The sequence below is a fragment of the Conger conger genome, chromosome 9 (assembly GCF_963514075.1).
Source record: "Conger conger chromosome 9, fConCon1.1, whole genome shotgun sequence".
NCBI lineage: Eukaryota > Metazoa > Chordata > Actinopteri > Anguilliformes > Congridae > Conger > Conger conger.
In genome coordinates, this window is record NC_083768.1 from 6,530,472 (window position 1) to 6,545,547 (window position 15,076).

Sequence of the window (15,076 nt, forward strand, 5' to 3'; positions counted from 1 at the left end):
GGGACGGGGTCGTAAGCGGAGTGTCCCCGGGCAAATGCTAATTGGTATAGATCAGGTACAATTGGCTACCAAATTAGGAGAAAAAGGGAAAGCATTAATTCATTAATACGTACATGCACAAACGAAATCTATTGCCTTCCGCACGAAAATGAACTGTTTCTGTGAAAGCTGTATATTTATTTTCCCCCACAACAACAGCAGATACGCTTACTTTATTCATTAGATTGAGATTGTAAGACTTGCCGTTTGTGTTGCCGCTGGCCATTGTGCGGAGGCACTGGCTGTGCATCAACTGTGCTCTGCAAATTATTTTTGTAATGGTAAATGGTAAATGATTGGCATTTATATAGCGCCTTTATTCAAAGCGCTGTACAATTGATGCTTCTCATTCACCCATTCATACACACACTCTCACACCAATGGTGATTGGCTACCATGCAAGGCACCAACCAGCTCATCAGGAGCATTTATGGATTTGGTGTCTTGCTCAGGGAAACTTTTACACACGGGGGATTGAATCGGCAACCCTCCGACAGCCAGACAACTGCTCTTACTGCCTGAGCCAGTGTCGCCCCCCTGGTAGTTAAAGTACAATTGCATTGAATATTCAAATGAACTATGCATTAATGGTGTACAAATACAGAGATGTACAGTAAGTGTGTGTGTCCTTGTATGTCCTCCTCCTTTGTGCCATAAAACACTTCCTAATTTCTCAGGGTGTATCCTTGGTATTGAGTGTCACCCCGAACTCGGCCCTCCGGCACACACTGGCCAAGATGAAGGGTTCCTGTGTGTGTTCCTTGGGACCGCTTTCTATGCTGGACAGAAAGGAGATCGTTCAGAAGGAGCTCGCTATGTTCGGGAAAAAGCTGAGCGACTCTGCGTTTAACAACCAGGTTTGTTCCGCGACGTGACATGCTGAGAATACAACATCGGTTGATAATTTGTTATTTAGTTAATGCTTTTATCCGAAGCGACTTACAGTTGATTGGACTAAGCAGGGGACAATCCCCCCCCCCACAGTTACTGTGCCTAATGTGTGTGTGTGTGTGTGTGTAGTTGCAGACGCTGATGATGAAGAAAGGGGCTGCCTGCCCGCTGTACCTCCACTTGGCCTGTGAGGAGCTGAGGAGCTTTGCTGTGTTTGAAAAGGTGAGAGGTCAACCGTCTCGGAGCTCAGATTGGACCAAAGATTGGGCTGATGATGATGATGATGATGATGATAGGGATGATTTATGGTGATGCTTTTGATGGTGATTTTGATGGTGATTGTGATTGTGATGGTGATGGTGATGGTGATGGTATTGGAGATTGTTATTGTGATGATGATGATGATGATGATGGTTTTTGTATTGATGGTGATGATAATTGTTATTGTGATGGTGGTATTATTGATGGTGATGGTTGTTATTGTGATGGTGGTATTATTGATGGTGATGATTGTTATTGTGATGGTCATGATGGTGCTCTGCAGATGAACCGGAGTCTTCAGACCCTCCCCCCGGCGGTCGAGCCGCTGGTTCAGCAGGTGCTGCTCAGACTGCAGTCTCAGCACAGGGGGCTGAACTGGGCCCTGTCAGCCCTCGCCGTCAGCCAACGCGGTGAGCAGCGCCACCTACGCACACTGCACGCTCACGACACGCTCACGACACGCTCACGACACACACACGACACGCTCACGACACGCTCACGACACGCTCACAACACACACACGACATGCTCACGACACGCTCACGACACGCTCACGACACGCTCACGACACACACACGACACGCTCACGACACGCTCACGACACGCTCACGACACACACACGACACGCTCACGACACGCTCACGACACGCTCACGACACACACACGACATGCTCACGACACACACACGACACGCTCACGACACACACACACACGACACGCTCACGACACACACACGACACACACACGACACGCTCACGACACACACACACACGACACGCTCACGACACGCTCACACACACGACACGCTCACGACACACACACGACACGCTCACAACACGCTCATGACACACACACGACACGCTCACGACACACTCACGACACACACACACACACACACGACACACGACACACACACGACATGCTCACGACACACTCCACACACGCTCACGACACACACACGACATGCTCACGACACACACACGACATGCTCACGACACGCTCACGACACACTCCACACACACACTCACGACACACACACACTACTCACACACACTACTCATGCAATACCCACACTCTACATACAGTGTATATACTCACTTCGCAATACTCACTCAATACATGTGATCTGCACATTCACTGTGCACTCTGCACACTCACTGCACAAACTACACGCTCACCACACACACACACACACACACTCTACACATACTCTACACATTCACAATACACAGCCAACATGCACTCTACATGTTCACTACACACTCAGTACACACTTTGCATGCTACACGCACCCTACTCACTCATTACACGGTCTACACAGCCACTATGCACTCTCACTACGCATACTACTTGTGCGCACTCAGGCACGTAACCGTGTAATGGTTATGTGCCTGGCGACTGTTGTCCTGGTGACTGGTGTCCTTTTGCAGGACTGAGGGAACGAGATCTTTATGCCATACTGAGCATGTGCAATAAGCTCCCTGCAGCACTTGGGAGGATGAAATGGCAGGAAATTTGGGAACTGGCCAGGAAGCCAAAGGAACGCATCCCCATGGCAACGTTCTCCCAGTTGTTCCGAAGTCTGCAGAGGTATGTCCATGTTAGTACTGGAGGTTAGCATTTTACCCATGTTAGTACCGGAGGTTAGCATTTTACCCATGTTAGTACAGGAGGTTAGCATTGTACCCATGTTAGTATAGGAGGTTAGCATTATGTCCATGTTCGTATAGGAGGTTAGCATTTTACCCAAGTTAGTACAGGAGGTTAGCATTTTGCCCATGTTAGTACAGGGAGTTAGCATTTTACCCATGTTAGTACAGGAGGTTAGCATTTTACCCATGTTGGTACAGGAGGTTAGCATTTTACCCATGTTAGTACAGGGGGTTAGCATTTTACCCATGTTAGTACAGGAGGTTGACATTTTGAACAAGTTAGTACAGAAGGTAAGCATTTTACCAAAGCAAGTACAGGAGGTTAGCATTTTGTCCATGTTAGTGCAGGTGGTTAGCATTTTGTCCATGTTAGTGCAGGAAGTTAGCATTTTGACAAGGTTAGTACAGGAGGTTAGCATTTTGTCCATGTTAGTACAGGAGGTTAGCATTTTGACAATGTTAGTACAGGAGGTTAGCATTTTGTCCATGTTAGTGCAGGAGGTTAGCATTATGCCCATGTTAGTACTGGCAGTAATGTTCATGTTTGTCCTGAGGTTACAGTTAAGCCTATGTTGGTGTGTAAACCTGGACCTGCTTTGTTCGTAACCATGTCTGTGCAGAAAAGACTGTTTAAATAGGAGGGAACATCTCTTGCAGTGCGATTGGTCAGCCCTACTCCCAAGGCCTGGAAGATGTTCTCACTCTGAGCAATCCTGAGGTGCGGTCTGCCTTTGAGAAGGTCTTCCTTTCTAGAGCTGAAGACGAGGCCGGAGCTCACTGCATATTGGCCGGTGAGGGGCGCACAAGTGTGAACACACACACACACACAGACACACACACACACACACACACACACACACACAGACACACACACACACACACACACACAGACACACACACACACAATGCTCGCACACACACACACACACTCGCACACACATGCACGTAATAACAAGCACATACAGACACACACAGGTAAATAAACGCACGCACGTACACAGGCGTGCACATTTCACAGATATCTTACTCCTCCCAAGTCCTTTGATATGATTCATGATGAATGTAAACTCACTTTTGCTTCCGTCTGTTCATGTGTGTTTCTGTCCGTATCATTGTTTTGTCGGTCTGCTGGGCTTATGCCTCCGTCTCTCTCTCTCTCTCTCTCTCTCTCTCTCTCTCTCTCTCTCTCTCTCTCTCTCTCTCTCTCTCTCTCTCTCTCTCTCTCTCTCTCTCTCTCTCTCTCTCTCTCTCTCTCTCTCTCTCTCTCTCTCTCTCTCTCTCTCTCTCTCTCAGCGTACCTCTGGAGCCTGTGTGATCCTCAGGGAAAGGACACGTACTTTCACTGTGAAGCCGACGCGCTCGTCGACCTGCCCTCTCACCTGGTCCGTGACTCCGCCCGCCCCCCCCCCCCCCCCCTCACCTTTGACCCTGTGATGAGAAGCAGTGGCTGACGCCAGCGCCTCATTCTCAATCGCTCGTTCTATCGTCTCCTCCTTCGGACCCGAAAAAAGTGATCGAGATCCCCCATCAACTGTGTGTCGCTCTGGATGAGAGCATCTGCCAAATGGCATTAATGTAATGTAATGTAATGTAAAAGCACATCCTTTGCATAAAACATTAATTCAGAACAAATGACCTGTTAATGAATCGGCCTCTGGGTTCACCTCTCGCCGTCTGCCGCGCGTGTTGACTGGCCCGCTGCCAACTCACCCTTTTGAAGAGCGAGGTCATCTCGTTTTCATAATTTATTATTTATTATTATTATTTATTATTATTTTCTCCGTTCCTCGTCCTCCTCCGATCGCTGGAGGGAGGAGCAAGGAACAGAGGCGAGGAAGGGAAATGAGGAGGTAAACATACGTGATTGGAAAGAGTGCCGTGTTACATTAATGGCATTAGGCAGACGCTCGTATCCATAGCGACGCACAGTTGATTAGACTAAGCAGGAGACGATCCTCACCCTGGTGCAATGCAGGGTTAAGGGGGCCTTGCTCAAGGACCCGACGGCTGTGTGGATCTTATTGTGGCTACACCACAATCGAACCACCGACCTTGCGGGTCCCAGTCATCTTCCTTAACCACTCCGCTACAGGCCCGCCCCATGTACTTTGGAGAAGAACGCATGCTTGTCTGCGCGCTCCTAAATCAATAATGGTGGTCGCAATATGTGCTGATACTTTAGCACGATTGGACATTTCAAGTTCGAAAGCCAGTTGGGGAAGAAAAAAAGGATATTTGTCATTACATTGCATAAAAATGTCACTGATGCAACGATGATGATGATGATGATGGTATTATTGATGGTTATTGTAATATTATTATTATTATTGCTGATGATAATGATCATGGTTATTGTGATGGTGTTATTGATGATGGTGAGGATGATTGTTATGTTATATTGATGGTGGTATGTTTACATTGTATAAAAATGTCAGTGATGCAACCGTACTTTGTCTGCCTTTCCTTGTTCTAGATGAGCAGCGACTCCCTGGGAGCATTGCACTTCCTGCTGTCCAGTTTCCACTTCCTGTACGCGAATGTTAGGCACGGACTCCTGCATCACGTCCTGGAGACCTACAGCCAGCTTGGTGAGCTGCATTAACTACAAAATGTACTCTGCTGAACTACAATTCCCAGAAGCCAGATTCACTCAGGTGTTGATGCTAGCGAAGTAACCGTGTATGTAACAAAGAGATGCCAGTTAAAATAATGTCAAAAACATTTCTGAATAGTAGCTAGACTAAAGTCAAGCAGTTTAATTACAACAAAAAAGGTCTGGAACTCAATCACACATGCAGTAGCTTCAGGACTGTAAATGTTTTCCAATGTAATCTTTAATGTGTATTCAACCAGAACACGCAGTTGGAGGGAGTGTTAATCTTCTATCTTGCAGTCATGCCCTGTATTGAACCTCATTTGTAGGGAACGCAAACTGAATATGTATGACCGAGACAGTGCTGCTTCACCCAGGGTACTTGGTGAATTGAACATACATTACATTACATTAATGGCATTTGGCAGACGCTCTTATCCAGAGCGACGTACAGTTATACTAAGCGGGTGACAATCCTCCCCTGGAGCAATGCAGGGTTAAGGGCCTTGCTCAAGGGCCCAACGGCTGTGTGGATCTTATTGTGGCTATACCGGGGATCGAACCACCAACCTTGCGGGTTCCAGTCATGTGCCTTAACCGCTATTCTAAAGACGTAGCCTTTGGAGATTTTCTTCTTTTTTTCTTTTTTTTCCCCCCCCACTTCATTTAGCTAAGAACATTATAATAGCATATTTGTAATCTTACCCTTTTAAAGGTACAATAGGTAATTTTTGACTTCTAACAGTCAAAAGAGGAATTGCGGCAACAAACACGCTCCCCCTTCACTGTGAACGCGCTGATGTTGAAACGCCATTGGCTGTGGCAATTAGAACCAATTTCCAACCGATGAGCTTGAATTATTGTACAGATATACAATGTTTTGGTACAGAGTGGCGGGGCCGTCAACTGTATATTTTGAAACCAGAATTTAAGGACTTTAAACACGGGCAGAGGGTGAGTCAGCATGTCGGTGAGCCTTTTTCAATGACGGGAAGGGACTTACAACGGTCTTGTAACAATGTTTTAACACAAAAATCTTGCATATTGTCCCGTTTAAAGGGTAGAGAGGCTAAGATGGAAACGCGCGCTCGCCGAACACCGATTCGGGTTGATTTCTAAAGACCGCTTTGACTTTTCTCCCGCGTGCGTCCCTGCTCCCGAAGAATCGCGGTTTGTCGTCTTCGCCGGCCTCCCCCGCGTTGAGGAGTGCCGCGGCTTCCTGAGGCGCCACGCCGCCCTGCTCTCCCATTGGCCGGCGCTGTTCCTGCAGCAGGCGCTCAACGAGCCGGACGGCAGCGCCCCTCACGCCTGGGCCCAGGGCATTGTGGGAAACCGGCAGGCGGGCGGGGCCGGCGGCGTGAGCGTGATGCGGTGGCTGAACAAGCCCGACCGCGTCGGCGCGGGGGACAGGTAAGCCCTGCGCCCGGCGTCTCCGCGCCTGCGTCCCGCTTCCGCCCGGCAGGGGTACGGAGTCGGGCCGGACGAGTGCGCCAGGTGAAACCCGGAGCTCTCCCAAATCTGGATCATGGACTGAACTAAAAAAAAAGAGCTGCTCCAGGTTTTGCTCCGTGCAGTTATCCAGCGGACTCTGTATTCCTTGCTTTCGATGACTGCACCGAGTAAAACCCACAGCTAACGCCGTCATCCTGCTTTGGGGTACGGGGTCCTGTTTGGCTCTGGTCACCCCAGTCAGGGTTTGTAATTGGCTTAAAATGTAGCTGAAAGTACTTTACGTTATGTATGTAGGATACTATATAAATAAAGTTTATTATTAATAATAATAATAATAATAATAATAATAATATTACCTGAGTTGACGTGACACCTGTCCCACAGCGCTCTAGTCTCTTCGTACCTGTCCAAGCCCACCTGTGTGGCCGTGAGCCCGACGGACAGCGTGGCAGCAGTGGGCACTCAGAGCGGGACCCTGCACCTGGTCCACAGAGAGACCGGACAGGTGCGTGCGCCTGCTGCTTACACCTGGCCCTGCTCCGGAAACCTCACACTTTTTATTTAATTGAAACACAAAAATGTATGCAGAATATCACATAACGACATATGTCAAATTTGCTAAGTTTCTTAAAGTTATAACATGGACATAATGTTCGCCACGATGTTTTGGTTGTAATGACTTTAGAATTTGAGCACTGCTTTATACTCTCCAAAAAACATGAAATTAAACAAAATGTGGTTTCTGATTAGTCCATTTCATTACATTTGTTTGAATAGATATGACATCTTGCTAAGATTTAGAGAAGATTCTTTTGTGTTGAAGAAAGATGTACCTTCCCTTCGGTGTTCACATGAAATGCAGTCTTTGGTGAGCTGTGATTTGATTGGTTTTCACAGGAAGTGAGGTCATTGGTCAGCTGCTGTGATGGCATCTCTGCGTGTTGCTTCTTGGAGGAGGGTCTGCTGGCATCCACCTCCTTTGATGGACAGCTGGAAGTGTGGGAGATAGACACTGGCTACAGGTGACTGAACTCCACTGCACTCCACAGCCCAAACTGCAACTAACACCGCACTGAACATCATGGAACTGAAAACCATACCCAACACCACACTGAACATGGAACTCAAAACCACACCCAACGCCGTACTGAACATCATGGAACTGAAAACCACACCCAACACTGGACTCATCACTGCACTGAACATGGAGCTCAGAACCACAGTCAACGTAATGACCGATGTCTGTCGCTAAACATTGGCATTTTATTACATTGGCATTTTGCAGACGCTCTTATCCAGAGCGACGTACAACAAAGTGCATACCCATAACCAGGGATAAGTTCGCTGAAAGACCCTAGAGGGAAGTACAATTTGAACTGCTACCTGTACAACAAAGATAAGGACAAGGGCCAAATTTTCTTTTTTTTTTAATTTTTTTTTTTTGAACAAAGAAACAAACAAACAGAGCAAAAGTGACCAAAGTTAATTATCCAAACACTGCTTACCTAGCCAACTATAAATACCGATACACAAAGCAAGTCACAGAGACAACAATTAAGGTTCACAGGGAGGCAGGGAGAGGTGCTGCTTGAAGAGGTGTGTCTTCAGCTTGCGCTTGAAGGTGGGGAGAGATTCTACAGTTCTGACCTCAGCGGGGAGTTCGTTCCACCACCGTGGAGCCAGGACAGACAGTAGTCGTGAGCGTGATTGGTTGTACCTTCTCTGTCTTTGAAGGACTGTTCGTGTGGATGCCCATTCCAACATGATAACAGGATGTGATGTCAGTGCCGACAGGAAGCACCTGGCTACAGTCTCCCTGGATTTCAATCTAAAGGTGAGTGCACGCATGTTCTGAAGATGAACACAAGTTAATCGCTGTCAGAACGACCTGGGATTGCACCGATTGGCCGAAGTGTGTTTTAGGCCCGGAAACGTGCCCTTTGCTTGAAATGCTACGCATTCTAAAATGTGTCACGTGCAAACGACACAGTGAGCTGTGCGCTATAGCGGCCAGCAGGGGGATAAAGCCGTCTTCTTCAGTCTGTGCTTTCGTCCACTCAGTCATTCACTGCTGTCCTGCGTCGCCCCCTTGTGGACGTGGGGTTTATTACCTCCACAGGGATGGAGGAACGCACGCTGAGTGTGTGCGTTTGCAGTGCGTTTGCAGTGCGTTTGCAGCGCGTTTGCAGCGCGTTTGCAGCGCGTTTGCAGCGCGTTTGCAGGGCGTTTGCAGTGCGTTTGCAGCGCGTTGCCCTGCCGCACTTGCGTAGGGTACGTTTCCGGCCTCAATGTCCCGAGTACTGGCTTCAGCAGCCGTCTCGTACTTCCTGTTTTTCCCCCAGGTCTGGTCTCCGAACGGAACCCTGGTCAGCACGGTGCCCCACCCGTGCCCTCTGAACTGTGTGACCTTCGACCCTGAGGGTCATGTTCTGGCAGTGGGCGGCTGGGACGGGAGAGTTCATCTGTGGAGCTGGCTCCGTGGAGAGACCCTGGGGGTGAGTGTGGGGTTGGGTGGGGAGGCGGGGGGAGAGGAGAGTGGTCATTCATGTAGATGTGGATATCTGTATGTATATATCTCGATTATATATTTTTAAAAGATTTAAACTCCTGCTCTCCATTCCCCTTCCGTCTTTCACCCCCTCTCCCTCTCCCCCTCTCCCTCTCCCTCTCCCTCTCTCCCTCCCTCTCAGACTCTTTCAGGGCATCAGCAGTCGGTGCGCAGTCTCTCCTTCTCCCCCTCCTCCCCCCTCCTCTCCTCTGGCAGTCTGTCCGGGGAGGTGAGGCTGTGGGCAGTACCGGCCGCATCCTGCGTGGGGTGCTATCGGGCTCACCAGGGATCTGCAGAAGCTCTCAACTTCATACAGAACGGAGAGCTGCTGCTGAGTGCTGGCGATGATGGCTTGGTGAGTGACATCATCAACCTTCCCACCCTACACTGTGCACATTATACACTATACACAACTGATGACACACACCATATACTCTATACTACACACTGCACATGCACTACACTGTACACATTATACACTATACACTACTGATGACACACACCATATACTATATACTGCACATGCACTACACTGTACACATTATACACTATACACTGCTGATGACACACACCATATACTCTATACTACACACTGCACATGCACTACACTGTACACATTATACACTATACACTACTGATGACACACACCATATACTATATACTGCACATGCACTACACTGTACACATTATGCACTATACACTGCTGATGACACACACCATATACTATATACTACACACTGCACATGCACTACACTGTGCACATTATACACTATACACTACTGATGACACACACCATATACTATATACTGCACATGCACTACACTGTACACATTATACACTATACACTACTGATGACACACACCATATACTCTATACTACACACTGCGCATGCACTACACTGTACACATTATACACTATACACTACTGATGACACACACCATATACTATATACTGCACATGCACTACACTGTACACATTATGCACTATACACTGCTGATGACACACACCATATACTATATACTACACACTGCACATGCACTACACTGTGCACATTATACACTATACACTACTGATGACACACACCATATACTATATACTGCACATGCACTACACTGTACACATTATACACTATACACTACTGATGACACACACCATATACTCTATACTACACACTGCGCATGCACTACACTGTACACATTATACACTACACACTACTGATGACACACACCATATACCATATACTATATACTACACACTGCGCATGCACTACACTGTACACATTATACACTACACACTACTGATGACACACACCGTATACTATATACTGCACATGCACTACACTGCACATTATACACTATACACTACTGATGACACACACCATATACTATATACTACACACTGCGCATGCACTACACTGTACACATTATACACTACACACTACTGATGACACACACCATATACCATATACTATATACTACACACTGCGCATGCACTACACTGTACACATTATACACTGTACACTGCTGATGACACACACCGTATACTATATACTACACACTGCACATGCACTACACTGTGCACATTATACACTATACACTACTGATGACACACACCGTATACTATATACTACACACTGCACATGCACTACACTGTGCACATTATACACTATACACTACTGATGACACACGCCATATACTATATACTGCACATGCACTACACTGTACACATTATACACTTTACACTGCTGATGACACCCACATATACTATACACTACACACTGCCCAATTACACTTCACTATACACACTCCTCATACTGTACACTACTCGGTGCACACTCTAAACTGTACACTCACTGTATACCCTACACTATACACACACCATATACTACATACTACACTCTGCCCACACTGGTGTACCAATGAAATGCTCTAACCTGAGTATTTCATCGGTGAAGTTAAAACCCTGCATTCTGTGATTATTAATCAAGCAACAAAAAGTATTTATATCAATCAAATACATGATAATTTGAAGTTTCAAGCTCACTTTTTGTTGCTTTTGGAAAAAAAAAAAAATCTTTATAATTGGATATTGATTGAGCTTTTATTTTAATTTAAATTTTATTTTTTTCTCCCTAATTTTGAAAAATCCCAATTGTGCTTGCACGGCAACGCTCTTTGCAGCCTCTTTGTCGATTAGGGAGTGCGGACATAGGCCTGTGCCTTCATCATCTCTCCCATCCTCACCCTCAGGTCCAGGTGTGGTCAGGTGGTCTCGGGCAGGAAGTGGCGGTGCTGAGAGACGACAAGGTCTGTACAGATCCGGCGTGTGCGCTAACTCTTTCACCAGCAGGGTTTTATTATTACCCCTTTATTATATCCAGTGCTGTGCAAAAGTCTTAGGCACCTGTATGACATTCTGTACAGATAAAATTATTTAATAATTAAATAAACGTACTTTACATTTTACATTACATTTTAGTGATTTGCCGGAATAGTTGAAAACTCAAAATCAATTCAATATTTTTTGTGATCACCCTTCGGAGTTAAAACTGCATCACTTCTCTGAGATAGCCAACGCCGTCCTGCAGTTCTGTAAGACAATCAGCAGGGAGGTTGTTCCAAGCATGTTGGAGAACTTGTCACAGTTCTTCTGCAGACTTTGGTTGGCTCCATGCTTCTGATCTCAGACAGCCTTGATCAAGTTTTTATGTAAAAAGTAGTCAATTGCTTACAGTGATATGTCACCTTTTTATTTAAATACAAAAATGTCTCTGTAAAATAAAATCTTTTGGAAAATGAATATTTGGAAATCTTGAATGTTCTTTTATACTGACACACGATTATTTTTAAATTGTTATTTCGTGTTCGAGAGCCCCTTTGCTGCGGCAGTGACTGTTACGTCAGCGTCAGGATGTTCAGTCACACGCGTTCACACGGACGTGTGCGTCAGGATGTTCAGTCACACGCGTTCACACGGACGTGTGCGTCAGGATGTTCAGTCACACGCGTTCACACGGACGTGTGTGTCAGGATGTTCAGTCACACGCGTTCACACGGACGTGTGTGTCAGGATGTTCAGTCACACGGACGTGTGTGTCAGGATGTTCAGTCACACGCGTTCACACGGACGTGTGTGTCAGGATGTTCAGTCACACGGACGTGTGTGTCAGGATGTTCAGTCACACGCGTTCACACGGACGTGTGTGTCAGGATGTTCCGTTACCCGCGTTCACACGGACGTGTGTGTCAGGATGTTCAGTCACACGGACGTGTGTGTCAGGATGTTCAGTCACACGCGTTCACACGGACGTGTGTGTCAGGATGTTCCGTTACCCGCGTTCACACGGACGTGTGTGTCAGGATGTTCAGTCACACGGACGTGTGTGTCAGGATGTTCCGTTACCTGAGTTCACACGGACGTGTGTTTGTGCTGTGGCTGATCTGTAGGCGTGTCTCTGTGTCCCGCAGAGTCAACCGGATTCTGGTCCGGCCCCGTCTGCTGCTCTCTCTGTGGCTGTTTCTGGTCCCTACATCGCCGTGGGTTACCATCGTGGTCACTTGAATCTATTCAGCGTAGAGTCAGGTGAGTAATTCTAGCGCAATTCTAACCCATTACATTACATTATTGGCATTTGGCAGACGCTCTTATCCAGAGCGACATACAGTTGATTGGGCTAAGCAGGAGAAAATCCTACCCTGGAACAATGCAGGGTTAAGGGCCTTGCTCAAGGGCCCAACAGCTGTGCATATCTTATTGTAGCTACTCTGGGATTCGAACCACCAACCTTGCCTGTCCCAGTCATTTACCTTAACCACTACACTACAGGCCGCCCCAACCCGAGCAAAGCTCACCTCATTGAACAGTTAGAGCAGGGCTGCCCAACCCCGTTCCTGGAGATCTGCAGTCCTGGAGGTTTTCACTCCCAACACCTCATTCACACTGCTAGAGATCTCGTTGATGCCAATTGGTAGAATCGGGTATCCCAAATAGTCGATGAAACGAAAACCCAGAGGACAGTAGATCTCCAGGAACAGGGTTGGTTAGCACTGCTCTCGCGCATACGGACACAGAGGTGTTCTTGTTGTTGATGTAGACTTTGTCTCGGCGTTGTTTCTACAGGAGAGAGACTGTGGAGCGGTCAGGCCGGTCTGGGCGTACACAGCCTGATCTGGATCCAGAAGCCCAAGGCGTCAGGGGCGGAGCCAAAAGGACAGGCTGAGACTGGGGCGGAGTCGGGGGAGGAGATGGAGGTGGAGGCGGAGGCGGAGTCAGGGAAGGAGGCGGAGATGGAGGCAGGAGAGGAGGCGGGGCCAGTGGCTGAGTCAGGAGAGGAGGGGGCGGGGTCAGCAGAGGAGGCGGAGTCAGTGGCTGAGTCAGGAGAGGAGGGGGCGGGGTCAGGAGAGGAGGCGGAGTCAGTGGCTGAGTCAGGAGAGGAGGGGGCTGGGTCAGGAGAGGAGGCGGAGTCAGTGGCTGAGTCAGGAGAGGAGGCGGCGGGGTCAGGAGAGGAGGCGGAGTCAGTGGCTGAGTCAGGAGAGGAGATGGAGGTGGAGGCGGAGTCAGGGAAGGAGGCGGAGATGGGGGCAGGAGAGGAGGCGGGGCCAGTGGCTCAGTCAGGAAAGGAGGGGGCGGGGTCAGGAGAGGAGGCGGAATCAGTGTCTGAGTCAGGAGAGGAGGGGGCGGAATCAGTGGCTGAGTCAGGAAAGGAGGGGGCGGGGTCAGGAGAGGAGGCGGAGTCAGGAGAGGAGTTCCTGGTCACAGGGGACACGCTCATGGCGCTGTGGAGGACACTAGGGGAGGGGCAATTGGAACAACAGGGCTATTTTGGGGTTCAGCCGGGGCCCTTCCTCGCCCTGGCACAGTCTTCAACCCATCTGGCCTCTGCATCAGGTGACTACTCATACCCAATCGCATTGCTCGGTCAAAACTTACAGCAAATCAATATGTTGAATCATCAGTCACGCCCAGTGAGGATGTTCAGTCGGAAATCATAGCTGAAAGACATATCTGGTCAAACTCAAAGGGTCAAACTGATCAAATCACACAATATGAACTCACACAAATGTAGCTATTAAGCAATTGTTCTTCAGTAATGTCACTGAATAAATATGCGATTATGATACCTGTGTGCAGGTAAACTAAAGGCTTGCGTTTCTTCGTGGCACTCAGTGAAATGGCCAAGCAATTTAAGCAGGGATTTGGAACAGATTTACAATCACTCCAGCAATTTTTAATTGTGCACGAACACTTTGAGAAAAGTTACATCGCTTGCGCGTTCTCTTCCTCAGTGGCCTTCTCCATTGGCCTGTGGTCGCTGCAGGACGTGAGCTCTAACCCCTGCAGCTTGCCCAGCCTGGTGACTGTGCTCAGAGGTCACCGTGGGTCTGTGACCTGCCTGTGCTTCAGCCCCACTGGGGGGCAGCTCCTCTCTGGAGGGAGGGATGGGGTAAGGTGTGTGTGTGTGTGTGTGTGTGTGTGTGTGTGTGTGTGTGTGTGTGTGTGTGTGTGTGTGTGTGGTGTGTGGTGTGTGGTGTGTGTGTGTGTGTGTGTGTGTGTGTGTGTGTGTGTGTGTGTGTGTGTGTGTGTACAGGTATAGTGTAGATGTATTGTATGTGCATATATATATATATATATAGTGTGTGT

The 15,076-nt window shown here is 48.0% G+C and overlaps 1 protein-coding gene across 1 annotated transcript in view; it reads left to right on the top strand.

Annotated features, from left to right (window-relative positions):
- The window catches only part of tep1 (telomerase-associated protein 1), a 43,687-nt gene that overhangs the window by 16,792 nt on the left and 11,819 nt on the right, over positions 1–15,076 (top strand). The window contains exons 26-43 of the mRNA XM_061254419.1: positions 717–896; positions 1,060–1,152; positions 1,475–1,601; positions 2,622–2,781; positions 3,501–3,634; positions 4,137–4,225; positions 5,317–5,431; positions 6,600–6,846; positions 7,273–7,393; positions 7,786–7,910; positions 8,623–8,722; positions 9,231–9,383; positions 9,579–9,791; positions 11,686–11,742; positions 12,904–13,018; positions 13,556–13,686; positions 13,981–14,323; positions 14,722–14,879. Coding sequence (XP_061110403.1) covers positions 717–896; positions 1,060–1,152; positions 1,475–1,601; positions 2,622–2,781; positions 3,501–3,634; positions 4,137–4,225; positions 5,317–5,431; positions 6,600–6,846; positions 7,273–7,393; positions 7,786–7,910; positions 8,623–8,722; positions 9,231–9,383; positions 9,579–9,791; positions 11,686–11,742; positions 12,904–13,018; positions 13,556–13,686; positions 13,981–14,323; positions 14,722–14,879 — 2,661 coding nt within the window. The remainder of the gene's footprint in view (positions 1–716; positions 897–1,059; positions 1,153–1,474; positions 1,602–2,621; positions 2,782–3,500; positions 3,635–4,136; positions 4,226–5,316; positions 5,432–6,599; positions 6,847–7,272; positions 7,394–7,785; positions 7,911–8,622; positions 8,723–9,230; positions 9,384–9,578; positions 9,792–11,685; positions 11,743–12,903; positions 13,019–13,555; positions 13,687–13,980; positions 14,324–14,721; positions 14,880–15,076) is intronic.